This window comes from Lissotriton helveticus, chromosome 5_1 (genome assembly GCF_964261635.1).
Source record: "Lissotriton helveticus chromosome 5_1, aLisHel1.1, whole genome shotgun sequence".
NCBI classification, from domain to species: Eukaryota; Metazoa; Chordata; class Amphibia; order Caudata; family Salamandridae; genus Lissotriton; species Lissotriton helveticus.
Genome location: NC_136065.1, coordinates 2,039,813,063 through 2,039,839,602, shown reverse-complemented (window position 1 = coordinate 2,039,839,602; position 26,540 = coordinate 2,039,813,063). Strand labels below are relative to the sequence as shown.

The window sequence follows — 26,540 nt, the reverse complement described above, 5'->3', positions numbered from 1 at the left end:
CCCTCCCGATCATCTGAGGGGAAAGGGTCTCTACTGTTGTCATGTGTTGGAAGGGGCCGGAACTGGGGAGGGGGGTGCCGGTGATGTCGTTCTCATGCTCTACAATGTCCCTGTTGTAATAAAGGACGTTCACATGTCTTGAACCAGTGTATAAAAGACCAGGTCTCAGAAAGGTTGGGAGAGCACCTCGAGACGATACCTTGTTGTCCGATCTGATGTGTTCCACTCCGTCGGAATAAAACTTGTTTCCTGTCTTCCAGTCTCCAGCGCCTGCCTCTTTATTGAGTAATTTCGTATGGTATTAGAGGCGTTTTACGCCGGGCAAATTCAACTTAGGAAACAACTACTGAAATCGCCTGACCATTGTAAATTGATCTTTATCAATGACAGCTGCTTAAATAGTATGAGATCGTCCATAACCAGGGCCACTGGAATTATGCGAATGTGCGACTGCTGTGATTTTCGCATACTTATAGATTTACCATATTTGCTACATAATCCATCATCTGCCCCATAATCTGCAGATTTTAACAAACAAAAAAATAGTTTCTACACAGTTCAAAAATGCAGCGACACGTGTTGCTGCTCACTGAAAGACGCTTTGCAATGCTGGACTGGTCACCTTTTTGTTGTTCAATGCTATAATTGGGTATTACAATGGTACTAATTAGGTGCACAAATGCCCAAACAGTATTACCAAGTTTAAAAATGACGAAATAATGGAGAAATACTATAAAAAAATGTGCCGCATAATTTGCCATTTCTGACCACATCATTTCCTCAACCCTGCCGCATAATTTGCTCCTCTCCAGCCGCATAATTCCAGTGGCCCTGTCCACAACCCATCCCTGCTTACAATCGCGCCCTGACTGATGTCAGCTCACCTGTCCTCCTTTCTATGGTGGGAGTGGCAGGGGCCGACTGCCAGGGGCGGTCATCGCCCCGCCGCTTCTTCCGGAAGGAGCATCGCTGGTCATTCATCCTTCGGCTCTGAAAATGGCAGATCTGGTCGAAGAACGTCTCAGTATCGCTCAAGGCTAGAGACTCCTGGAAGACAGAAAGATCCATGGGAAAAAGGCACCAGGTACAACAGCAATGGTCTGGCTGGCCCTTTCAGGGGCTTAGCTTGGTCAGTAAGATTGGAGGGTGCTCAATGGTCAATTTGTAAATTAATAAGTAATGGGGCTCTCTTCAGGAGGCAGCCTGCACCAGCCAATTTCTCCTGTTAGTGCTGCCGAAAACAGAACGAACTACTAACCATGAAATTGGGGAGAGGATATGGTGTAATGGCCTGAACTGCTGACTTCAGAGCTGGGGAACCAGGTTCGTTTCTCAGCGTCAGCTCAACATCCTGTGATTCTGGGCAAATCACTTAATGTCCCCATGCCTACCATAAATGAATGTATCCTTAACTGGTGCTCATGAAAAGTGCAGATGTTGATGATTAAGTGCTGGTGCTGAGCACCGGAAACCACCGTCTCAAATTAAGCACGGAGGTGCTTCAGAATTTCCAACAATCACACTGATTAAAATACATTATATAAGAAGCGGAGCATGAGGGGGGCTTCAGGAGCAGTAGACAGGGAGAGGAGTGAGGATTGTTAGGGGTACTTAGAACTCAATATTTTGACAAAATAAACCATTTTTAAGATCTTTAAGACAAAGGTGAGTGTGTGTCTATTTGTCTGTGTGTGTATATGTGTAAAAACCCCAAATGAAATCAGAGAAACACCTCACAATACCCTACCTGCTATACCTGTTCCCGATTATTTTCTATACAATACATTTATTAGAGGGGTGTAACATCCCAAACAGTCCCCCTGAAGCTGCACGCTTGGGCCCCATCCCACAGAATGTTGCTGACCCACTGCCACCGTCTCCTTGTTCCACCGGGGATGTTCCCATGTAATCCGCCAAGTTCCTTCCACTGTTCCAGTGTAAGTGACTGTGTCATCAGTGTCCATGTGCTTCCTGGATAGGTCCCACAGTCGGTGTCCCTCTGTCCCAGTTACCACGATTTCTTTGTTTCAGACTCTGATGCCCTATTAGTGTCACTCCTTCTGCCTTTTTTCTGTCCCAAAGTAGAGTAATCTCTGTCCCAAAGTACACGTCGTGTCCCACTTCATATGATTCCCCAGCCGCGTGTCTCCTACTACAAAGCTTGTGATGGTTTTAGAATGTCCCTGTATGCTTTTCATAGCAGGATGCATATTCCCCTGTCCCAGAGTGTGTGTCTCACTGTCCTAGTTCCTGTAGTGTGCATGTGGGTGTCATAATAGGGATGTGATTGTGGCCTCACAGTATGGGTGCTTTCACGGCCCCCAGGTACCTTTCTCCTTACCCAGCTGCCACCTCCCCGGTCCGAATGGAGGCTGCGCCGTACCCCAGTGTGAGCGTCTCTCCTGAGTCAGGGCACCCCACTACCAGTGTCAGTACATTCCCTGTAACAGTGTACTCCCTGCCCCAATGTCTCCCTCTCCAGTACTGTATACTCTGGTAGGAGTACCCCGGTCTGAATATAGGCTTCGCCATACCCCAGTGTGAGCGTCTCTCCTCATCAGTGCTCACCCCATACCAGTGTCAGTATATCCCTGTACCAATGTACTTCCTACCCCAGTGTCACTCTCCATCTCCGGTACTGTCCAGTACTCTATACTCCAGTAGCAGTATCACAGTCCAAATGTAGGCTTCAACCGTACCCCAGTGTGAGCGTCTCAAGTCTGTGCGTACCCCACACCAGAGTCAGTATATTCATTGAACTAGTGAACCTCCTTCCCCAGTGCCAATGTCTCCTTCTCTGGCATTGTCCAGTAATCTATACTCCAGTAACAGTATCACAGTCCAAATGCAGGCTTCACCGTACCCCACTGTCAGCGTCTCCCTGAATCAGTGCATACTCCATACCCATGTCATATTTCTTGTAATGGTGTACTTTCTGACCCAGTGTGTGTGTGTGTGTGTGTGTGTGTGTCTGTCTGTCTCTCTCTCCCCCCCCCCCAGTATGGTATAACCCGGTAGGAGTATCCTAGTCCGAATGCTGGGTTCACCGTACTCCGGTGTGAGCGTCTCCTCTGAGTAAGTGGAACACCCCAGTAAAACGTGGGATGTCAATAAGGCTCAGCCACTGGACATCTCTACAAGCCAGTGATCACCCAGATGGTCCATGAACACAAAACAAGTAGTCAATGCAGCATCTTTCAGAGCCATTACCTGTGACGCTGGGCTGTGATCACCTGCTGGTGGCAACAGAACGTGGAGGTCCTCCTCTTGTCTGGTGGCGTCTGGGCCAACCTCTTCTTCCAGGCATGGTGTAAGCTGGCCAGATCGTACCTTTGACCCTTCCACCATCTCTGACTCCACCACAGGCTCTGAAGAGCACACCAGGGCATCTTCTGCGTCTCTGCACCAGGGTACTTGGGTGGTGCAGTCAACGTCTGGAATGGATACGTGTCGCTGGGCAGATCTCTCATGAAGGTCTTCTCCAGCCTCCTTTTCACTTTGCATCATTGACTTGACCTCCAGCATCTCCAGCTCATTCCACAGGGCCTCCTCCTTCAGGGACACCTGGCCTTCCTGGTGGAAAAAACATGATGAACAATATTTGCCAGAGAGAATTAAAAAAAAACAATGGGTTCAATCAATGCAGGAAAAATCCATCGCTGCCAGTAGGGTAGGCACTGAAGAGCTGCTCCAGATGACATTCAAGGATGGATGTGAGGGCAAAACAGGTAAACAAGGATTTAGAAGGATGCGAAATAGGGAATCAAATAGGCTGTCCAGTCTTGTCTAAGATTTCATGACAAGGTAGCCGAGTTTGACCCCAAGAATGTTTTAATTCCCCATCAATTGGTGCGCGTACTACCGTGCAATGCAACCCAGGATTTCCATTTTGATTATTATCCTCGGCAATAGAGGATATAGTTGCAGCCCCCTGTGAAACTATTCAATTTTAGGAATGCAGATTATGACCATTTACATTATAAATGAGTGAGGTCAGGACCAGATCCAAATCCCTTTGGGAGCAGAGTCAATGGTAAGCAGAAGAAGAAGAAGGCCATTGAAGTGCCCCTCAGATTCTCTTTTACAATGGGAAAAGTCAGAGAACTGGGCATAACTTAACCTCTTCACCGCGGCGGACATTTTACTGTGGTGCTGAAAAAAATAATGCGTGCGCGGTTCGGACGGCCCCCGGCCGTCCTCCGCACACGCCCACCGAGACGTCGGACGACCGGGGGCCGTCCGACGCATCGAAGAGGTTAAGAGTGCTGCAATGGTGGATGGGTAATGCTTACAGGTATCTACTAACAACCATATGAGGGATAAAAAACATCCACTCTCCTATCCAAAGCCCAGTAAAACAAACTTAGAAATGTGCTTCTGTATTGTTTCTTGTACCCTCCTTTTGAGCTGTTTGTCTCTTACATTTATTTACAGACGCTGATGTCTTGAATTTACAAACACTAATGTTCAAAAGTCCATGGTGTTCACTAGGCACAGACAGGCCCAGATGAGAAATATTCAGTAGCACTAACTATTTATTTAAATATTGGCCCAGATACGTAATAGTCTGTGGTCCTTCCCATGTTTACAAAACCGCTAATGAGCAATATTCTGTGACCCCCGTCATATTTACAGACTCTGATACTTAATTGCCCTCTCGTCATGTTACACTGATTCTGATGTTCTAGATTCTGTGGTCCTCACTATGTCTGTGTTTACGCTTACACTGATGTTCAATATTCAGTGGCCCTCATGCTTACATTTGCGTCTGATGTTCTATATCCTGTGGACCTCGCTGTGTCTGTGTTTACACTGACGCTGATATTCAATATTCTGTGGGCCTCTTGTTTACACCAAGTCTGATGTTCTATATTCTGTGGTCCTCACTATGTCTGTGTTTACGCTTACACTGATGTTCAATTTCTAGTGGCTCTCCTGCTTACAGTGGGTCTGATGTTCTATATCCTGTGGTCCTCGCTATGTATGTGCTTACACTGATGCTGAGGTTCAATATTCTGTCACTCACATGTTTACAACGGGTCTGATGTTCTATATTCTGTGGTCCTCACCATGTCTGTGTTTACGCTGACACTGATGTTCAATATTTTATGGGGTTCTTGTTTACACTGGGACTGATGTTCTATAGTCTGTGTTCCTCGCTATATCTGTGTTTACACGAACACTGATGAGCAATATTTTGTGGCCCACATGATTACATCGTCTGATGTTCCATATTCTTTGATTCTCCCTTTGTCTGTGTTTTGCACTAACACTGATGCTTAATATTCTATGGGCCTCTTGCTCACACCGGTTCTGAGGTTCTCTAGTCTGTGATCCTCGCTATATCTGTGTTTACACTGACACTGATGTTCAATATTTTGTGGCCCACATGATTACATCGAGTCTGATGTTCTATATTCTTTGATTCTCGCTTTGTCTGTGTTTCCGTAGATACTGGTGTTCAATATTCAGTGGGCCTCATGCTTACATTGGGTCTGATGTTCCATATCCTGTGGTCCTGCGTATGTCTGTGTTTACACTGACGCTGAGGTTCAATATTCTGTCACCCACATGTTTACAACGGGTCTGATGTTCTATATTCTGTGGTCCTCACCATGTCTGTGTTTACGCTGACACTAATGTTCAATATTTTATGGGGCTCTTGTTTACACCGGTTCTGATGTTCAATAGTCTGTGGTCCTCACTATGTCTGTGTTTACACTAACACTGATGTCCAATATTCTGTGGCCCAAATTGTTACATCGGGTCTGATGTTCTCTAGTCTGTGGTCCTCGCTACATCTGTGTTTACACTAACACTGATGTTCAATATTTTGTGGCCCACATGATTACATCGTCTGATGTTCTATATTCTTTGATTCTCCCTTTGTATGTGTTTACACTAACACTGATGTTCAATATTCTATGGGCCTCTTGTTTACATCGGGTCTGATGTTCTCTAGTCTGTGGTCCTCGCTACCTCGCCCTTTAGGCAGAGGTGGTGGGGTCGCCATTATTCACCGGGACTATCTCCCCTGCAAATTCAACGACGCGCAGGTTCCCGACTCTGAAAGCCTACAGTTCACAATTAAGTTAGACCCGACTAACTCTCTCACAGGCATCCTACTGTACCGCCCCCCCGGTCACCCTGGTTCCTTTTCTAGCGCTCTCCTGGACATGGTAGCAACTCAGGCCCACTCCATCACCAACTTCATGATACTAGGAGACCTGAACATTCATTTCGATGACCCTTTAGATACTGGGGCAGCCGACTTGATCTCCGATCTAGCGGCTCTCGACCTCCACCTCCTAAACTCCGGAGCTACACACAACAAAGGTCACTTGCTGGACCCGGTGTTTACAAGCACCCCCACCATGCAATTCAACGAGTCCCTCCCCCTCCCCTGGACGGACCACTTTTTAGTCTCTTTCCAACTACTAGGACCTTTCAGGAAATCTCAAAAACCTTCCTCTTACACCAGGGACAGGGCCTGGTCCAAGCTCCCCACCGAAGACTGGGCCAGGACCCTAGAGTCCACTATCCCCGCCCATGCAGAAGACCCGGCTATCGCCGATAGTAAATTCAGAGACTGGATTACTACCTCCCTGGATTCCGTACTCCCATTTAGAACCCGGGAGGACAAAAACGGGAAACCAGGTTCCGCCCCGTGGTATACCCCGGAACTTCGATTACTACGTAAAAAATGCAAGAAAGCCGAACGGCTATGGAGGAAAGACTGGCAGCACGCCAGCAAGGAAGCCTACCAGAACTCTGTTAGATTTTACAAAGCCTCCATTAAGCACTCTAAAGCCTCCCACTACGACACTCGGATAAGAGAATCTACCAACTTAGCTAGGGAATCCTTCCTAATCGTAAAAGAGCTACTGAAAGTACCAACCACTCCTTCCTCCAACGCCCCCCCTGTTGACCGAAGCAACGAATTAGCCACCTATTTTAATGACAAAATTGCCCGAATCTTAACATCCCTCCCCCCCCCCTGTCCCTCTAGTCACACGGACAATGAATCACCCTCCAGCCAACCAGGAAGCAGCATGCGCCCCCAACTAGCTACATTTAGGGCAGTAACCTGCAACGAGGTAGATGCAACCTTGGCCAAAATGAAAAGCGGATCACCTCTGGATCCAGCACCAATTAGATTCCTCAAAACCGTAGCCCCTGTCATAGTTCCCACGATCACAGAGCTTATTAACAGCTCGCTTGCCCAAGGATCTGTCCCCGATAGCTGGAAGAGCGCAGTCGTGAAAGCACTCCTTAAAAAACCCCAGCTAGACCCAGCAGACATGGCAAACTACCGGCCAATCTCACTCCTCCCTGGCATCAGCAAGGTAGCTGAGAAATTGGTCAACGGACAATTGTCTCAGTTTCTCGAGGCAAATAACATCTTACGGCAATCCCAAACTGGGTTTCGCCCGGGTCATGGCACTGACACCGCCCTTCTGACCGTTATCGAGGAGGCAAGGCGCATTTTGGATTCAGGAGGGTCAGTGGCAGTGATCCTCCTGGATCTTAGTGCAGCCTTCGACACAGTCAACCATCGTGTCCTCATCCAACGGCTGGCGGCAGCAGGGCTCACCGGGATGGCGCTCAGGTGGATAGAGTCCTTCCTTGACCGGCGCACGTTCCAGGTATGGGACAGCAATCACCACTCGTCCACCCTCCCCCTCACGAGCGGAGTCCCCCAGGGATCATCTCTAAGCCCTACGCTTTTTAATGCTTATATGGCCCCCCTTGAAGACGTGGTGACACCCTTCGGCATCAAAATTGTGAGTTACGCGGATGACACACAGCTGGTCGTCTCCCTATCCCAACTAGACGATCACCCAGACAATTTGGCAAATTGCCTTACGAAAATCTACAGCTGGATGTGTGAATCTTCACTCAAATTAAACGGGTCGAAGACCGAAGTGATGCTCATGGGAAAGCAATGGGTGACCATCCCCCCATCAGCCTGGCCAGACGTGTTCGGGGAAATTCCCACCCCGAAAAAAGAAATTAAGACCCTAGGAGTCTGGCTAGAACCCGAGTAATCAATGAAAACACAAGCGGCCAAAACTGCAGGAACCTGTTTTGGGCTTATGCGCACCACCCGCAAGATTCTTCCCCTACTCCCGCCCACCTCCAGAAAACTCCTAGTCCAAGGGCTAATATTGTCACGGCTGGACTACAGTAACATGGTTTACCTGGGTGCCCCTGAGGTCACCTTGGCTAAAATACAACGAACACAGAACGCTGCAGCCCGACTACTCATGAACCTTCCCTCCAGAGTGTCAGCTAAACCTGCCCTCAAAGCCCTGCACTGGCTCCCGGTGCGTCAAAGAGTGGAATTCAAAGCCATGTGCACGGCTTACAAACTGATTAATGGAGCTGGCCCCCCGATTCTCAGCGACCTGGTAACGCCTTATATAGCTCCCAGATCCCTGCGGTCCGAGAATGAACATCTAGCCATCATCCCCAAATTTAAAAAGACACGCACTGGTGGCCGACGCTTCTCTGTGAAAGCTTCCACCAGATGGAACTCACTCCCCCGTTCCCTCAGACTGGAACCCAGCTATCTTATTTTTAGAAAAAAATTGAAAACACTTCTATTTCCGAAATAACGTCCCCCCCCCCTTTTTTTTTCTTCCTTTTCTCTCCTCCATCTCATCTGGATATCAAAATCATTACAGCGCGGGGATGCCTTCGGGTCACCAGGCGCTCTACAAGTCGTTAAAATAAAATTAAAATAAATTTGTGTTTACACTTACACTGATGTTCAATATTTTTGGTCCACATGATTACATCGAGTCTGATGTTCTATATTCTTTGATTCTCCCTTTGTCTGCGTTTACACTAACACTGATGTTCAGTATTCTGTGGGCCTCTTGTTTACACCAAGTCTGATGGTCTATATTCTGTGGTACTCAATATATCTATGTTTACTCTGATACTGGTGTTCAATATTCTGTCGCCAACATTTTTACACCGGGTCTGATATTCTATATTCTGTGGTTCTCGTTATGTCTGTGTTTACACTGATACTGATGTTCGATATTCTGTGGCCCTCTTTTCTACACCAAGTCTGATGTTCTATGTTCTGTGGTCCTCAATATATCTGTGTTTACGCTGACATTGATGTTCAATATTCTGTCGCCCACATGTTTACATCGGGTCTGATGTTCTATATTCTGTGGTCCTCACTATGTTTGTGTTTATACGGATACTGATGTTCAATATTCTGTCGCGCACAAGTTTACACTGGGTTTGATGTTCTATATTCTATGGCCCTAGCTATGTCTTTGTTTACACGGATACTGATGTTAAATATTCTGTATTCCTGTTGTTAACACCGGGTCTCATGTTCTATAGTTTGTGGTACTCAGTGCTTAATTTGTAAAAATAATAAGTGTCAGGGCTCTCGTCAGGAAGCCACTGCAGCTTGCACCACACATTGCCCCTGACAGTGCTGCTAATGACAGTAAAAAACACAACTAATAATCATCAAAGTCCTATGAATGTGACAGTTAAGACTATTCCAGGACCCCAAAGCAATAAGAATGGCTTGTGCTGCAGGTAATAGTCATTTTAATGTATTTTGAATTAATAATTGACTGTTGTGATCAGCTCAGACAGCGCCACCTTGTGGCAGACTGTCACAAGTGCTGGTGTTGACAATTAATTGACGGTGCCGAGCACAGAAAACCGCCGCATCAGATTAAGCACTGCAGTGGGGGCTGCAGAATACTTACCGTCAATGTTAGCGTAAGCATGATCAGGCTATAGAGCGTTTAACATCAGTGTAAATATGGTACATTGGTATCAGGATAAATATGGTACATCAGTGTCAGTGTAAGCATGGTACATCAGTGTCAGTGTAAACATGGTACATCAGTATCAGTGTAAACATGGTACATCAGTATCAGTGTAAACATGGTACATCAGTATCAGTGTAAACATGGTACATCAGTATCAGTGTAAACATGATGAGGAGGCAGAATATTGCCCATCAGTGCCAGCGTTAACATGGAGAGGGTTACATTATACTGACCACTAGTGTCATTGTAAAAATGGTGAGACAAAACATAGAGCATCAGTATCAGTGTAAGCATGGTACACCAGTATCAGTGTAAGCATGGTACACCAGTATCAGTGTAAGCATGGTACACCAGTATCAGTGTAAGCATGGTACATCAGTGTCAGTGTAAACATGGTACATCAGTATCAGTGTAAACATGATGAGGAGGTAGAATATTGCCCATCAGTGCCAGCGTTAACATGGAGAGGGTTACATTATACTGACCACTAGTGTCATTGTAAAAATGGTGAGACAAAACATAGAGCATCAGTATCAGTGTAGCCTTGATGAGGCCACAGATTAATGAGTATCGCTGTGACTATACACTTGACGGGGGCTAACGTATATTGGACATCAGTATCTCAAAATATTGAACATCAGTGTCAGTGTAAACATAGTTGAGGCCAAAGAATATTGAATTTCCAAGACAGTGTAAAACTGGGTGTGTGCACACTGTCAATGTAAGCATGGTCTCTTTCACTGGTTGCCCATCTGAGCCAGTGTATAAAGGGTCAGTGTCACAGAACATCACCCATAAATGCATATATAGCAATGGTGAGCGCCACAGATTATTGTCAGTGTCAGCGTATACACAGGCATAGTCAGGACCACAGAATATAGAATATCAAACCCAGTGTAAACATGAAGGCCACAGAATATAGACATGAGGGCCACAGAATAGTGAACGTCAGTGTCAGTGTAAACACAGACATAGTGAGTACCACATACTATAGAATATCAGACCCAGTGTAAACAAGAGGCCCACAAAGTTTTGAACATCAGTGTCAGCCTAAACACAGACATAGTAAGTACCACAGACTATAGAACATCAGACCTGGTGTAAAAATGTGGGTGACAGAATATTGAACACCAGTAGCGATATACACACAGACATAGTGAGGACCACAGAATATAGAACATCAGACTCAGTTTAAACAAGAGGCCCACAGAATATTGAACATCAGTGTTTGTGTAAACACAGACATAGTGAGGACCACTGAATATAGAAGAGCAAATGACAGGGTTTTGGACGTATGTGGTAGGAATACTGGCGCCTACAGTGAGTGTACGTCTATCTAGCTATCGTAATCATGGGACTGAGCCAACAGGAGGGGGAAATGCCCTGAACCCCCTGAGTTTTAGACCAGTGGTCCTACAACATTACTGACGGCCCGTGCACATGTCTTCATTTAGCTGCAGAGTAATTACTCTATGTCATAAGTTAACACCAATGTACATGCAGTATGCAAACATGTATTTGAAATAACAATGAACACTGGATTTTTGTGTTCTTCTTTAATCCTGAACGATTGCCCAGACAACACGTGTTTCGTCTGGGGAAGTACCCCAAGACTTCATCAGGGCTTATGGCAATGGGAACGGAGAACAAAGATCGTTCTGCCGGTTTTATTTACGTCCCGGCTTGTTATTAGGAGTGAGTGTTTCTTAGCATATTGAAAGGGTCCAGGATAGGGACCACGGAGGTATAGGTATAGGGGCTTCACTCTAAACCAGTTATACTTCCATCCCGGTTTCAGGGAAGAGGTAAGTAATAAGAACCAAGTAGCGGTCCAGAAGGTGCATCGGAGAGTGGAGCCACGAGAAAGGACTGAGTTAAGACAGCAAGTGCGCTGAGAATCAAGAGCGGTCGAAGCGTCTGGGACCAGACGTGTGCACAGGCCTTCAGTAACACTTAATAGAGAACATCAGACCCTGTGTAAATAAGAGGGCCCCAGAAAATTGAGCATCAGTATCCATGTGAGCACAGACATTGCGAGAACCACAGAATATAGAACATCAAACCCAGAGTAAGTTTGTGGGCTACAGAATATTAAACATCAGGACCACGGAATATAGAACATCAGACCCAGTGTAAACATGAGGGCCACAGAATAGTGAAAATCAGTGTCAGCGTAAACACAGACATAGTGAGCACCAGTGCTTAATTTGAGCCAGTCATTTCCTGGTGCTCGGCCCTGCACTTAATTGTCAACACCAGTCCTTGTGACAGTCTGCCACATGGTGTCACAGTCTGCCACATGGTGTCACAGTCTAACTTAGAGATGAGCACATAAACAGTTGTTTATTAGTTCAATATACATAAAAAATTACTACCAGCTGCCGCCCAAGCCATTCGTATAGCTTTGGGGGCCTGAAATAGTCCAAATTGTCACACTTGTAGGAGTGTGATGATTAGTAGTTGTGTAAGTACTGTTACTGGCAGCATTGTCAGGGGTAATGTGTGGTACAAGCTGCAGTGGCCTCCTGGCGAGAGTCCTGGCACTTATTCTTTTGTTTACAAATTAAGCACTGCTTTTGCCTAACCTCTTCGATGCGTCGGACAGCCCCCGGCTGTCGAATGTCACGGTGGGCGTGTGCGGAGGACGGCCAGGGGCCGTCCAAACCGCGCTGGCGTAATTTTTTTCAGCACCGCAGCGGAATGTCCGCTGTGGCGAAGAGGTTGAACCAATAAGAACCTGACCCTATGACCCTTCTGATTCACTGGTGGCAATCAGACTAGTGTTGCTTCCATTTATAGCTGACTGAAAAAAATCACCCAGCCCTTGCACCTGAATAAAGACTTCAAAGTACACTAATACATATATGTCTTGCTGATTCCAATTATACTCGTCTACCTGAAGTCCTATTTAGAAAACGTTATTACACAGCACTCCATAATGTTTCCTGGGTCCCTTGCACAATCGAAAAACGTGCATGAAACTTTAGTCCGCTTTCCCCCTTTTACTTAAAGCTATGTTTCCCGCACTATGCAAATGTTGTATAGTACGTAAGTGGCAGACTCAAGAACCAGCTTCGATATCTGGGTTCGAATCCCAGCCATGGCACTTTAGCAAAAAACATCATGTGATTCTGATCAAATCGATTTCTGTCCCATGCCTCAAAGTGTAAATATGTGTAAGGTAAAATATTTTTGAAACATTCACTATAGGACGTGTAGTTACTGTCTTAATGAAATGATTCAGCATCTGCTTTTCACATCCTGATTTCTGTATTCTGGTCTCAGCTGACCCTGCATGAATAGTGCTCTTCTGTTTATAGTTACTCGTGTTAGAGATGCTTCTGCTGCAATAAAATTTTTATTTGTAAAGTGCTTTGCTGCTGCTTAGAGCTACGTCTGCGCAAAAACAATACATATACCTGGTTAATCTCATTGGTCTCCTTGTGCTCACATCACAGCTCTCACCAGGAAGTGTTAATCTCAACATGGCCTAGAAGCCATGTCTCAGGTCTGTATCCTCCCTTTTAAATCTCAGGGGTTTGAATCACCCTTCAGGAAACACAGTCCGATTCAGAGTTTGGTGGGCGGAGGAAAGGTAGACTGGGTGGCGTAAGACTTTACGTCTGCCACCATACCTTTACTTCACCCACCAAATTTAGAGTTCACCGCCGGCCCAGTGGTGAATTCTATGGGTTTGTTTGAATGGGCCTCACGGCGTTTCGTATAAAGCCATTTAGAAGTTTGGTGTGTGTCCGTCATTGGCGATGGATGCTTACACCACACTTGGAAAAGTTTTCTTTTCTAAACAAAAACTCCCAAAACAGGAACAACGTATGGCCCCAATATCATGGGAGTTTTTTTGCCAAGGGTAATTTTTATTTACTGTCTTGTGACTGACAGTAAAAAAAAGGCATCCAACAACCCACTCTAAATCGGGCGGACAGTTGGATGGCTTAGTTCCAATGGCCCATCAGAGGTAGGTTTATGCTGATGGAGTAAATTTTACTCCATTGGTTCAACCTGGCAGTCCACCCAACTCAAAATAGGGGAGGCGTACTCAGAAAAGTCGGGCAGATTGAGAGGTTGCCGGACAGGGTACGCTGCCACAAAACTCTAAATAGGGCCCATCGCCACTACAAAATAACTTATGCCAAAACACATGCTACTACTGTTGACCTCAGTGTCCTCACGTCACAAAGAGTCCTTTGTTCATCATCTTGATTCCAAGTGCTATGCAAATGCTGGCAGTATAATGTAAATTTCCCCTGCACTGTCCCTGAAGGAAGACAATGGAGGGATTGTCTAAAGGTTCATTTGATACATTTTCAGTGCTTGTCACTAAGCCTCAGCCCACGAATGCTCCTTGCCACCCACGCAGGATATCTTCTTCCTCCTCCTCTACCGGATGTCGCATGACATGTGACACCCTTGCTGGCTCCTACTGCACTGCTGGTGCAACCTCACAACGCCTCACAGAGTGCCAAATTACATAACATTAGGGCTGAAAAGCAGCTAGCTCTCTGGCCCAGGCGGCTTACTGCCGGCCCTACCAGCTAGTGCCTTGGCCTCTTGGCTGCCTGCCTTTATTTCCTGGTTCGGTGCCTTCCCCATCCACCTATCTGCCTGAACCCCCTCCAAAGTATTGCAAAGACTACCTGAATGAGTCGAAACACAACACGAGTCCCAGAAGGCGAGTGTACAAAGAAAGATCTGTGTGGTTAACTTACAAGAATTTGCAAAGTATCAAATATACAAACAAAGCTGTGGGAGAGCAACACAAGTGACTGTGGAACCTAATAGCAGAGAGTACGTCATTGAGTGAATAACAAAGTGTATGTAGCCTTTAGTGGGCCATCCAGTGTAGAGAAAAAAAGGTTCTGTTTACCCACTCCTGTGTCACTAACAATCTCCAATAGCAGGCCTTCTGGAATGTTCCTTTGTTTGAGATCGTCTGCTTGGGTTTGAGATGGGTCATCACTCACTGTATGATGACCCCTTAAAGAATCATTAGTGTCTCTAAATCTCACTTTAGGGAAGAGACAGGGTGTTCCAAAGAGAAGTACCTCCTTCATGTACTTTGCCAAAGAGACGTCCTTTCGATAGAGCCAGTGGAATGAAGGGTGTGTGCACATTCTAAAGGTCTTACTAAAAATGTAAGGGGTTTGCAGTGGCTTAGCAGGGCCCTTAATGCTTCAGGGCACCATCGGACACTACAGGGGGCCATCATTCAGCCCAAGGCTAATGAATATTCGTGAGATATGGGACACTCAGGGGTCCCTCTTCACATTCTGCAGGAGGGGCCCCATCATTTTGCGTTGCGCCACTGGGGCTAGGATAAAAGACTCAATAGCCAATGCAACAAGATTTACATTTATAATGTGTGGTGACCGGCAATCTGTGAGGTGCTCGTGGGAAGAATGACAGGATACACAGTCCAGTTAGGCATCTCAACGAGAAGTCACATATGTTCCCTTCAACAGAGTTCAACATTTGTGTCAAACAGAGGAAATTACAGAGGTTTGGTTTACTGCACAAGATAGCTCGTCCAATAGCCACCCTTAAGAGAAATAGGAGGAATTAAATTACTTTTTGCGGGTGTTTAGTGATGAAAGACTATAGAGTAACTACCATGAGGCGAAAGCTCGAGAGGCAGCAAGGTGCACTGAAGAAAGATTCTGAAGTAACTACGATGAGGCGAGAGCTGGAGAAGCTGCACAGTGAGCTGAAGAAAGACTATGAAGTAGCTATAATGAGGCGGGAGCTGGAGAAGCAGCACAGCGCACTGAAGAAAGACTATGAAGAAGCAACATAGTGCACTGAAGAAATTAGGTAAGAGCTGGAAAAGCAACATGGTGTGTTGAAGAAAGTCTATGAAGTAAGTCTGAGGTGAGAGCTGAAGAAGCAGCACGGAGCACTGAAGAAAGACTATGAAGTAACTACGATGAGGCGAGAGCTGAAGAAGCAACATGGTGTGTTGAAGAAAGACTATGAAGTAACTACGAGGAGGCGAGAGCTGGAGAAGCAACATGGTGTGTTGAAGAAAGACTGTGAAGTAACTACGATGAGGCGAGAGCTGGAGAAGCAACATAGTGTAATGAAGAAAGACTATAAAGTAACTACGAGGAGGTGAGTGCTGCAGAAGCAGCATAGGATAAAGCAACAGGAGTATAACCGAATTGAGATTTTGGTGTACATGTATTATCAACAACATTGTCTCAATCGGATTCAGTAAAGGGGGCAAGTATATATATATATGGCTAACGAAGAAGACCGCCTGGTCGAAACGCGTCGCCAATAAACGATTTTTGAACATGGACCCTGGAGTGCGAGTCTTCTGTGTTTCCTGGAACTTTACTGTGTGGGGAACCCTTTCTAACATATATATATATATATATATATATATATATATATATATATATATATATATATATATATATATACATATATATACATATATATACATATATATACACATATATATATATATATATATATATATATATATATATATATATATATATATATATATATATATATATATATATATATATATATATATATTTCTTTTTTTTTTGACGAAGCCTGCAAAGGCGAAACGCGTCTGTAAGGGGTGAGGGGGGTTTGGTGTTATTAAACTGTGAAACCGGATACCAGTGTGCCTGCCTTCTTTTTTCTGGAACCCACAAGATTGGACACAGAAACGTGCGTTTATATATATATATATATATATATATATATATATATATATATATATATATATATATATAATATATGCACAAAACATTACGAGAACGTGGAAAAAAGGAAGAGAGACTCTGGATTTCAGTTTTTAGAAAGTGCACGTAGCATCATATATTTGAGGACACATTTCATACAAAACAGTAAAAGCAGCACGGTAGGCATAGAATGTGGTGGCAACCCAAGGGGGCTTTGTGCACTAAGTGTTAGTGAAGCAAAGAGTGACGGCGCAAGTGACAAGGGGGTGAATACAGCGAGGACACAAGGTGACAATGTGACAAAAACGCAATATATACAAAGGCAATGGTTCGTCCTCAATCAATGAGTGATGATTCTCTGTTTTGTGAGCCAAGGTTGATGGTGCGCCATAAGTCGCACTGTAAAAGGGTCAATGGTGTTTCGATACTATTTATTTAGGATCTTCATCAGGACCGGATTGCCAGTTTGGTGAGTGCGGCATGGGGAAGGAAAAGGGAAAATGAGGGCCGAAAGGAGGACTGGGGTCGCGGTGTGGCTGGGGGGGTCGCGGGGCTCGGAGGAGTGGTTGTGTTGCATGCGCGGGTGCGCCGAGCCAGGTACAAGCTAAAACTCTGGGGAGCGGGGGAATAGAATCAAGCTCAAGGATGGCTGGTCATCACAAGGCGTGTGAGGGGCAGGGGAGGATGTGAGAAGGTGGGCCACAGCAGTTTATAGAAAAAACGCTGGTAGTGCGGTAGCTCCGGGTAGATCAATGTCCAACAAGTGGTTGGTGAAATCACGGGGAGAGACGCGGTGGGCGGGGAGGAAGCAGGCGAGAAACTGGAAAATCGGACGTGTGGAAGCGAATCGAGTGCCGGATGGCGCTCATGCGAGGTGGTGATCCAGTGATTAGACGCAAGCCAGATAATTGGAAGTGTGGCTGTAGATTTGAGGGATCTGGCAAACAGGCACAAGAGGCGCAGTAGCCTAAGGTAGGGTGGGTGGGTGGAAAGGGACCACAATCGCCTGGATGCTGGCGATAACCTAAGAAGGCAGTTGAGTGTAAGCGGTGAAGCAAGGAGCTGGGGGGCAGGGGGAGGAAGGAAGGGCGGGGGGAGTGGGAGGGTAAGGGCGGCGGACGAGGGATGTGGTTCAAGGAGGCGCAGTAGAGGAGTGCGTTTCCGGGAGAGCGTGGCAAGGGAAACTTACAGCAGCCAGAAATTGGCAAGGGGTAAATTGGTGGTACTCAGGGGGACCCAAGGCTGTGGGTACGGTCTTCACAGTTCCAGAGGACGGGTGTCAAGGGGGGTGCGGCGTCGGATAGGGGGAGATGATAATGTATTGGTTCTGTTGTCATGGTGCTGCTGTGGGGCTGCAGGCAGTGGCAGTCACCACTGGATGAAAGTGGGGGCACCACGCGGGGAGCCGGGGCTTCAATAAACCCATACCCAGTTATCCTGGGTGTGGAGAAATCCTGAGTACAGCATTTTTCTTCATGCATGGTCCTTTTCTCAAAAGCTACATTACAACTTTATGATCAGTAATCTTTATTTGCCAAGTGTGGAAAGCACACAAGGAATCCATCTGGCACTGTGTAGGAAATATTTACAGAAACAACTTAGATAAATCTTGCATGATTCACTCTAAAGAAAGCACAAAATAATGCTCACACTGTACTGTGTTACAGCCTCTAGCCTGCACTTAAATTCGGGGTGTTCAACATGGGTCCGTGCCTCCTAAATATGTTATCCACATAAGACACATGTACATATAATAATACATCAAAATGGGCTCATTAGCATAGTGAGTGGTAATGCTAAAATCTGCCATAGATCAACCCTCGACGTTCTAGACTGGAAATAACTCATGTAGTAGGAGAGGGCTTGTGTTTTTTGGGGTCACAAGACTACTAAGAATCTTTTTTTAATGTATTTCCATTCCAGAATGTTCCCTCCCCTCCCTCCGGGCACCTGCACCCCCCGTGCACCATTCTTTAGAATGCCAGCTGATAGCCTGCCAGTTTAGAAGAGCTGTGTTCTACTACGCTGTCCACCACTCCCGGTGTGCTGTTTCTACTTGAAGAATGAACCTCATACTTTGAATTCCTGCCTACGTGTATTCTTCCTAATAGATTGTGGAAAGAGAGGTGGCTGGGCTGTTATTATTTGAGGTTGGCTGTATTTGCAGCACTCTGTGGGGCGCGTCACGCGTGCCACCCCTTACTCTCACCTGTGTCTCGGCGGCAGGCAGGGCGCCCCTGGCCACCCCCGCCTCGGGCTTCGAGGAAATGCTGAAGTAGGAAAACTCCTCCTGGCGGTGCCCTCCAGGAGCCTCGGAGTGGTCTTCGCCGTCCTCCTCCATCGTGGTCTTCCTCTCGCGGTAAACGTCACAGCCCTGTCAGGGGACACAGAGGTGAAAGGTCAAGCACATATTGAGTGATGCGCATCGGCAGAGCAGTGTGTGTTCAGTGCAGGCCCAGTTCTAGCGGATGGGCCGGGTGGGCCAGGCCCACCCAAACAGGAGCCTTGGCGCAAACATGAGCCTGGCCCACCCAAACAGGAGCCTTGGCCCTCGCAGTGGGGGCTTGAAGGCAGGCGTGCAACAGGTCGTGTGTGTCAGCCCAGGCCGAGACAGCTTCCCTGGCGCGCGCACACACACAGAGACAGTTTTAGAGATGTTCGCAGCCGCACCCGAGTACTTCACAGGTCTTTAAAGAACATTTAAATGTTAACAAGGCTTTGTTTATTTTTTCACCCCTTCATCTCTGCATGGCGAAAGGCGACAAATCCTTTCTTTGACAATGGTAACCTTTGCCTACTGTCCTGCTGCGTTGATATATATTTTTTTCTATGCAGCACAGAAGAAAAGAATTTTGTTTATTCCTAGTCACCTTTCCTGACCCCTGCAGAGGTTTATCACATCAGGCTGTGACACAAAGTTTGACTAATTTAGTAGGTAAGAGAATGTGTTACTACATTTTTTTCTTTTTAAAATCTGCACAGGCCCAGCAGGACACATACTTTGTGTGCGCTTCATTTAAACAGTTTTTATCATTCTCATGGCTGATGCAGGACAACAATAAGACAATACAAAATGCCCAGATAACGCTGGTGATTAATGGTCCTTCTAGAGAGCAATCATTTGTCTGTTAATAGTTTTTAAATGTAGGTGAACTGTATTGTATGTGGATAGCTCAGTGGGTTACTGCCAGTGTCACAGAGATCCTTGTGTTACTTGCAGTTCAGAAGTTACAATCCTAACATAGGACAGTGACCAATGAACTGTCACAAAAGAGCTGCATACAAACATGAATGGTATAGTTAGAACTTCGCTTTTTTTGTTTTGTGATGTAGTTAGAACTTCCCCAGTCTTTCATTATTCTAATGTTGTTAAAATGAGAATGTTTGGGCAGATATACATTTTTATCAGTAAAGCTGACCCCCATGGAATACTCTTTAAATCCTAAGGTTGTGTTTCCCCAGACCAAACCCTCTTAAAATATACTGCTCATCAGTATGGATGACATGGATGACGTGTGATTCATACACCTTGTAATCCTCATTGGTTTATGTGACATTCCCTATAGGCTGATTTACATACTTGTATGATTAATTGTCTCTGTATATTGTGTGCGTTGTGTAAAGTACTGACACACACTACACTGATATGAGTAGCGCTATACAACAAATGAAATGCATATGAGAGAGGGGCTACGTAAAGATGAGGGGCACTGTTGGAGGGTGGCAGTGAGGGAATCCGAGGGAACGCCTCAGAAACATCGGGATACAAGGAAAAGCACTTGAATGGATCACCTCGTTCCTCACCGGAAGAACCCAGAAAGTCCGCCTTCCACCATTCAAGTCCGAAGCCACTGAAGTCATCTGTGGCGTACCACAAGGATCCTCACTCAGTCCCACCCTCTTCAACGTATACATGAGCCCCCTTGCGGCCATCGCTCGCCAACACAACCTCAACATCATCTCCTACGCGGATGACACCCAACTGATCCTTTCTCTCACCAACGACCCCAGCACCGCCAAAACTAACCTACACGAAGGAATGAAAGAAGTTGCCGAATGGATGAAACACAGCCGTCTGAAACTCAACTCAGATAAAACAGAAGTCCTCATCTTAGGTACATCCCCCACTGCATGGGACGACTCTTGGTGGCCGGAAGCCCTTGGAAAAGCACCCATCCCGACAGACCACGCACGGAACCTAGGCGTTATCCTGGATTCTTCACTCTCAATGAACAGACAAGTCAGCGCCGTATCCTCATCCTGTTTCAACATTCTTCGCATGCTCAAAAAAACATTTCGCTGGATCCCCACCGAAACCAGAAAAACAGTCACCCATGCTCTGGTCACGAGCCGACTGGACTACGGAAACACCCTCTACGCAGGTACCACCGCTAAACTCCAGAAGAAACTCCAACGAATCCAAAACGCCTCAGCCAGGATCATATTAGACATCCCGCGTAACGAACACATCTCCGGTCACCTGAAAGACCTCCACTGGCTACCCGTCAATAAGAGGATCACTTTCCGACTGCTAACCCACGCACACAAATCACTCTACGACATCGGACCAGAATGCCTCAACTCACGACTGTCCTTCTACACCCCCCCCCCGCCAACTACGTTCTTCCAACCAAGCCCTCGCCACTGTACCTCGCATCAACAAGACCACCATGGGAGGCAGATCCTTCTCATACCTGGCAGCTAAAACATGGAACTCACTCCCCACTCACCTTCGCCTTACCCAGAACCACCTAGCATTCAGAAAGCAACTTAAAACATGGATATTTGACAAGTAATCCTCCTCCCCTCCCTAAGCGCCTTGAGACCCTATGGGTATGTAGTGCGCTATATAAATTCTTTTGACTTGACTTGACTTGACTTGAGGAGAAGGTAGTGGGAGGGGCTATGAAGCAATGAGGGGCACTGTTGGAGGGTGGCAGTGTGGGAATCTGAGGAAGAGGTCATGGGGTGGAGGGGGAGCTAGGGAGAGATGAGGGGCGCTAGTGGAGGGTGGCAGTGAGGGAATCCGAGGAACAGGTCATAAGGTGGCGGGGCTATGGGGAGATGAGGGGCACTTGTGGCATGCGGCAGTGAGGGAATCCGAGGAAGAAGTCAATAGGGGGGCCATGGAGACATTAGGGGCACTGTTGGAAGATGGTAGTAAAGGTATTTGCTGAAAAAGAGGTCATTGGTCGGGCGCCAAAAAAGACTTTCGCATCAGCCCTGAAGCCAGCCCTGTCATGGCCTTTATGTTTTTGTTTATTTAATTAGCAGTCGGGCCATAAGGGCTACTGTGGAACATACTTTAAAGTACCTGCTACTTATATTTACTGCTATATTGAATGTTTTAAGTATGAAGGTGATTTTACTAATGTTTTTACCAGGAAAAATGAAAGTGGAGCCTGATGGTGCCTGATATGGGGCTGAGGCCCAATGTCATCTGTGAGATAAGGTGCACTGGAGAGGAGTAGTGGATAATCAAGCCTGTAAGGGAGTGCGTTGCAGAGTCCAGGGTGAGGTGGAGGTAGTAATGAAGAGGGATTCTCCCTGAGGCTCCCACCTCAGAAACCTCCTCTTCCCATCAAAGTAACATTACATGGAAAAAACACTTTTTGAGAGTGATAACATTAAAAAGAGATTTGGAAAAGAGTGAGTTTTACAGGTCCTTGTAAGACTAAGAAGAGATAAAGGAGTGCCCTGAAGCAGGCCTGCCCAGACATATATGCAACAAATCAAGCCCGCAGAGGCCCACCCAAATGCACCCTTGGCCCACCCAAATAAAAATTCCTGGAGCCGGGACTGGTTCAGTGCTAGATAACAAGGTGCGATGCATGCCGGGAGGTGCATCTGTGGGCTGCCCAGTGCTGGAACAGCAGGGGGGACTCACACCTGGGCTGAGGTGCAACACAGGAGCCAACACGCCTCAAGTGTGGATTGAGCTTGGCCTACATAGAATGTCACTAGACAGGTCCAGGCTGTGGTGCACCAGCAGAGCTGTGTGTGTTTCAGTACTGGATAACAGAGGTGTGGCAGGACTGAGTGGTACTGGTGGAGCTGTGTGGGACACATATAGACGAGGTGTGAAGGAGACAGGTGAGTGCCTCCTCTGTGCAGGTCAGAACCAAGGCGCTGTAGATGAGGATTGAGGGGCACAGCTGGAGCCACGTCACATGAACTTAAACAGACGCAACGGGTGGTGCTGCTGCCACATTGAGGTGTATCGGGAAGAGGAGTGGTGCAACGGCCAGGGCGGCTGACTCCGGCACACGGTTCACAGTTCGATCGCGGGCGGCAGGTTAACCCAGCACCATGTGACTCTAGGCAATAGCTCGCTTAATCTTCCCGACAGCCCCCAGCGCTGGGACACCTCGCTTTACAACGGCTGGTATTATTATTATTATTCTCATCATCGGCAGAGCTGTATGATAGACCCACAATATCCACAGTGTGGTGCAGTGACAGAACTGAGTGAATGTCGCTGGGCTGAAATAGTATGGGTTGCTGCAGGTTAGCATTGAGGTGCACTGGCAGAGCTGTGTGCAAAGCCCAGGACATGAAACTTTCACCAAATGCCAAGTCACTTGGATTCACTCTGGACACCCGTCCCCGCCTAAAGGAACAACGTGCCAAAAACCAAAGACGGCCTGGCGCCAGCTCTCTCTGCTAAATAAAGTAAAGCAATTTTTCCTAGAAAGTAACATCAGAAGCAACTTCAGAACTACTTTTCAAGCCCTCAGACTCTCGCATCTGGAAGGTGGTGGCTCCCTGCTCCATTGCCTCCCAGGCTTCACAGTCGGGTAGCCCACACAGCCCAGGGCTGGAAGAAATATGATCAAATCACCCCCATCCTGATGGAACTCCATTGGCTCTCGTTGCAGACCAGCACCATCTTCAAAACAATCACTGGCTATGCCACTAGGTCTGGCTAATGAATGAAAGTGCCTTCGGTGTCATGATAGAATTTGGCACTCAAAAAGTCATCATACTTGCACTCTGTCACTCATCTCTGCACCCATTCATCCATCCACTAACTCATTCTTGCATTCACCCTTTGTCTCAGCCTTAATTGTAACTTTTCATTATAAACAATCACGCCTATAACTTTATCGTTGGCTTGCCACCATGACCTACTGTATTGGTTTATCAGCCTTCCCACATGGCAACCATAAGGTATACCATAATGAAGCTACAAATATGTACAATGCACACTTGTCAAAACACTACAAAATCTCTGCTAATAGAGCCTACTAAGTATTACAGTAGTGCACATTGTCTGTCCCCATGGTTTGTTTCAACACCAAAGCTCTTGCCTACTACAGTGATCTGCGAGATTCCTAATAGCAAAAAACCTACCTACAGGCTTTAGCACTGTGTAATAACAATCCACCCCTAAAAACCTTTTGCCTTTAACACATATATTTTGCAATAAGTAAGGCATACTTTGTGTACAAAACAGAGTGCATGTAAAGACTCTGACAACTTTTCCCAGTGAAAGTATAAGACTTCTAGCCTTTATGATTTGGCTTGTTGCTATAATGAACACAACCCCATTATACTGAGCGGAAGCGTTCCACGAGGCACCCATCCAGCATACAGTCAAAACAGCACAAATGCTTACAAAATTACATTTGACAAAGAAAAATATTATCTCTCCAAAAAGAGCCTAACTAAGACGACTGTGGTGCATTTCTTCTATCCCCACAGTTAGTTTGGGAGGATCACCAATACCAAAACCAGAGGTAATCTATGAAATTCCATGTCCCTAAATACCTGCCTACAGGTTTTAGGACACTGAAATTACAATCTATCCATAATAGACTATAGTCTGTAACACATGCTTTTCACAACAAATAGGGTGGGCTGACTAGCTTTACCATATGTTCAATTATAAAGAGATCAAACCTATGAAATTCGGCACAGCTTTCCCCAATGAATTAAAGAAGTTGTACCCTTTAACACTGGCTTTACACTTCTACCCACACCGGCCTATTTAATTGCACATAAACTGGGAAACTTCATGCGAACAGTAAAAATATTCCAAATATGTAGAAAAAGACAGCTTTCAAAACAATATACAACTCCTCTCAACAGGGCCTAACGGAATCATAAACATGACAAACCCCCAGGGTTTGTTAGAATGGGTGTCCAACACCCTTGTCTGCTAAGGTAACAAAAAACCTGTCTGTAGCCTGCAATACAATGTGAGAACGACTAACTGTTAAAAAGCGTACTGGCTTTAACATATACTTTTCACAATTAATGAGCTAGGACAACTAACTTTGTCATAACATTTCATAATAAATAGCCCAGGCCTATGGCGTCATACATAACATTTCCGGTGCTCTAATTGGGCCTAGGGCTTCTCACTATAAACAACTCTAGCCTCCGGTTGGAGTAAAAGCTTTTCCACAAACCGCCATCAGACACACCGTGATAAAACTAGAAAGGTATACAAAATTACAGTTGGCTAAACAAAATACAATCTCCTCTAAGACAGATCTGACAAGGATTCTGACAGAGCAAGACTTCTGTTTTCATTGGTTGTCACAATGGGTGACCAACATCAAAACCACCGCCTACTCTGGTAACCTGTGAGATTCAATGTAACAGAATATCTAGCCGCAGGCTTTAATAAACGGAATTAATAATCCACCCTTAAATGCCTTTCGACTTTAACATGTGCTTTTCACAATAAATACACCTGGCCTACCACCTTTATCATAACTTTTTCTTATAGATAGATCTGGCCTATTCCCACGTGGAAGCAGAACCATACCCCGATATTCTGAACCAAACCCCAATAATGAAGACATCCCAAAATTTACCTCAAGCGGTTCTGCTCCAGATTGATCTTGCGTAAAAAAGCACCCTTCTCGACATCAATTTAGCAGAGTTGCATAAATAAGTAATTGATAGCACTCAATTACTGAATTCTAGATCATGCAAAACTTAAAGAGATGGATTACAGGCATGTCAAAATCAAGCATAACAGAATAAATGCCAAAAAGGCCCAAATGCAGACTTATATATAATAGTCCTAAATATGGATCAAAATCAGAAAGAAAATGGGAAGCATCTCCAGCAGCATCAAGGAAAGCTCAAAACTCTCTGGCTCAACCACAAAAATCGGCGGATCTTATACAAAATTCTTGCATAACAAAGGAATAAGACAGCAGATTCACTGTAGCGTTATTCCAAGTAACAACTCTCTTGACAATTCAGAATAATCTACATCACTACTTAAGTTTATAAGCACTAACCCACTTTTACGTAAGCATCTAACATCCGTAAGCATCTAATATCTACATGTCACCTCCGTCCGGAGATGTTTGAACAATGAACCTCTACACCAATGAATAAGACTAGGTGCATCAACAGAACTACAGTGGAAGGGCCTTGGGAAAATGTTACAGTTAAATAATTAATTCAGAGCACATTTGTAAAGCTTCCATTATATCAGTATCTTCATTTCTGCAGAGCTGGGAAGAGAAAGGATGTACAGAGGGACCAGATGGGAGGGGTGAAGGCAGGAGCTGATTGAAAGAGCAACATCCATTTAATCCAATATGGGGTTTCATGTAAAATGTGGCATCAATATATCACACTAATAAACACACTTCTATACGTTGTGCTAGATTTGTTTCCACTGCAATCATAGTAGTTCAGCATTGGTGTATCGGATTAATCATAAAAATCATTATTGATCAACATTACTTTTCTGCAGAGATATAACCTATGGCCTTGATCACTGACTTACCACCATAACAAACTCAGTCCTGCAGTACAGAGTGTATACTACGTCACAGCCACAAAAGTGCAATACAATCAATCATTTTAGCGGAAGCACACAAATTCCGCCCATTCAAATACTGTACTCATGGGAACCAACATGTGGGTGGAGCATAAGCCCCTCTCTCAGTAGAACTCTGAAATCTCTTTTTGTTGATCACATTAGGTCAGGAAACAGTAGCACTGCCTTGCCAGACCTAAAATTCCATTTAGAATAGTGTAG

The 26,540-nt window shown here is 45.7% G+C and overlaps 1 protein-coding gene across 2 annotated transcripts in view; it reads right to left on the bottom strand.

Annotated features, from left to right (window-relative positions):
- Positions 1 to 26,540, bottom strand: part of GPSM3 (G protein signaling modulator 3) — a 100,373-nt gene that overhangs the window by 20,812 nt on the left and 53,021 nt on the right. For both annotated transcript variants that reach the window (XM_078645861.1, XM_078645860.1), the window contains exons 2-4: positions 18,738 to 18,902; positions 3,211 to 3,573; positions 885 to 1,047 (exon numbers count right to left, since the gene is read on the bottom strand). In XM_078645861.1, coding sequence (XP_078501987.1) covers positions 885 to 1,047; positions 3,211 to 3,573; positions 18,738 to 18,869 — 658 coding nt within the window. In that variant the 5' untranslated portion in view covers positions 18,870 to 18,902. The remainder of the gene's footprint in view (positions 1 to 884; positions 1,048 to 3,210; positions 3,574 to 18,737; positions 18,903 to 26,540) is intronic.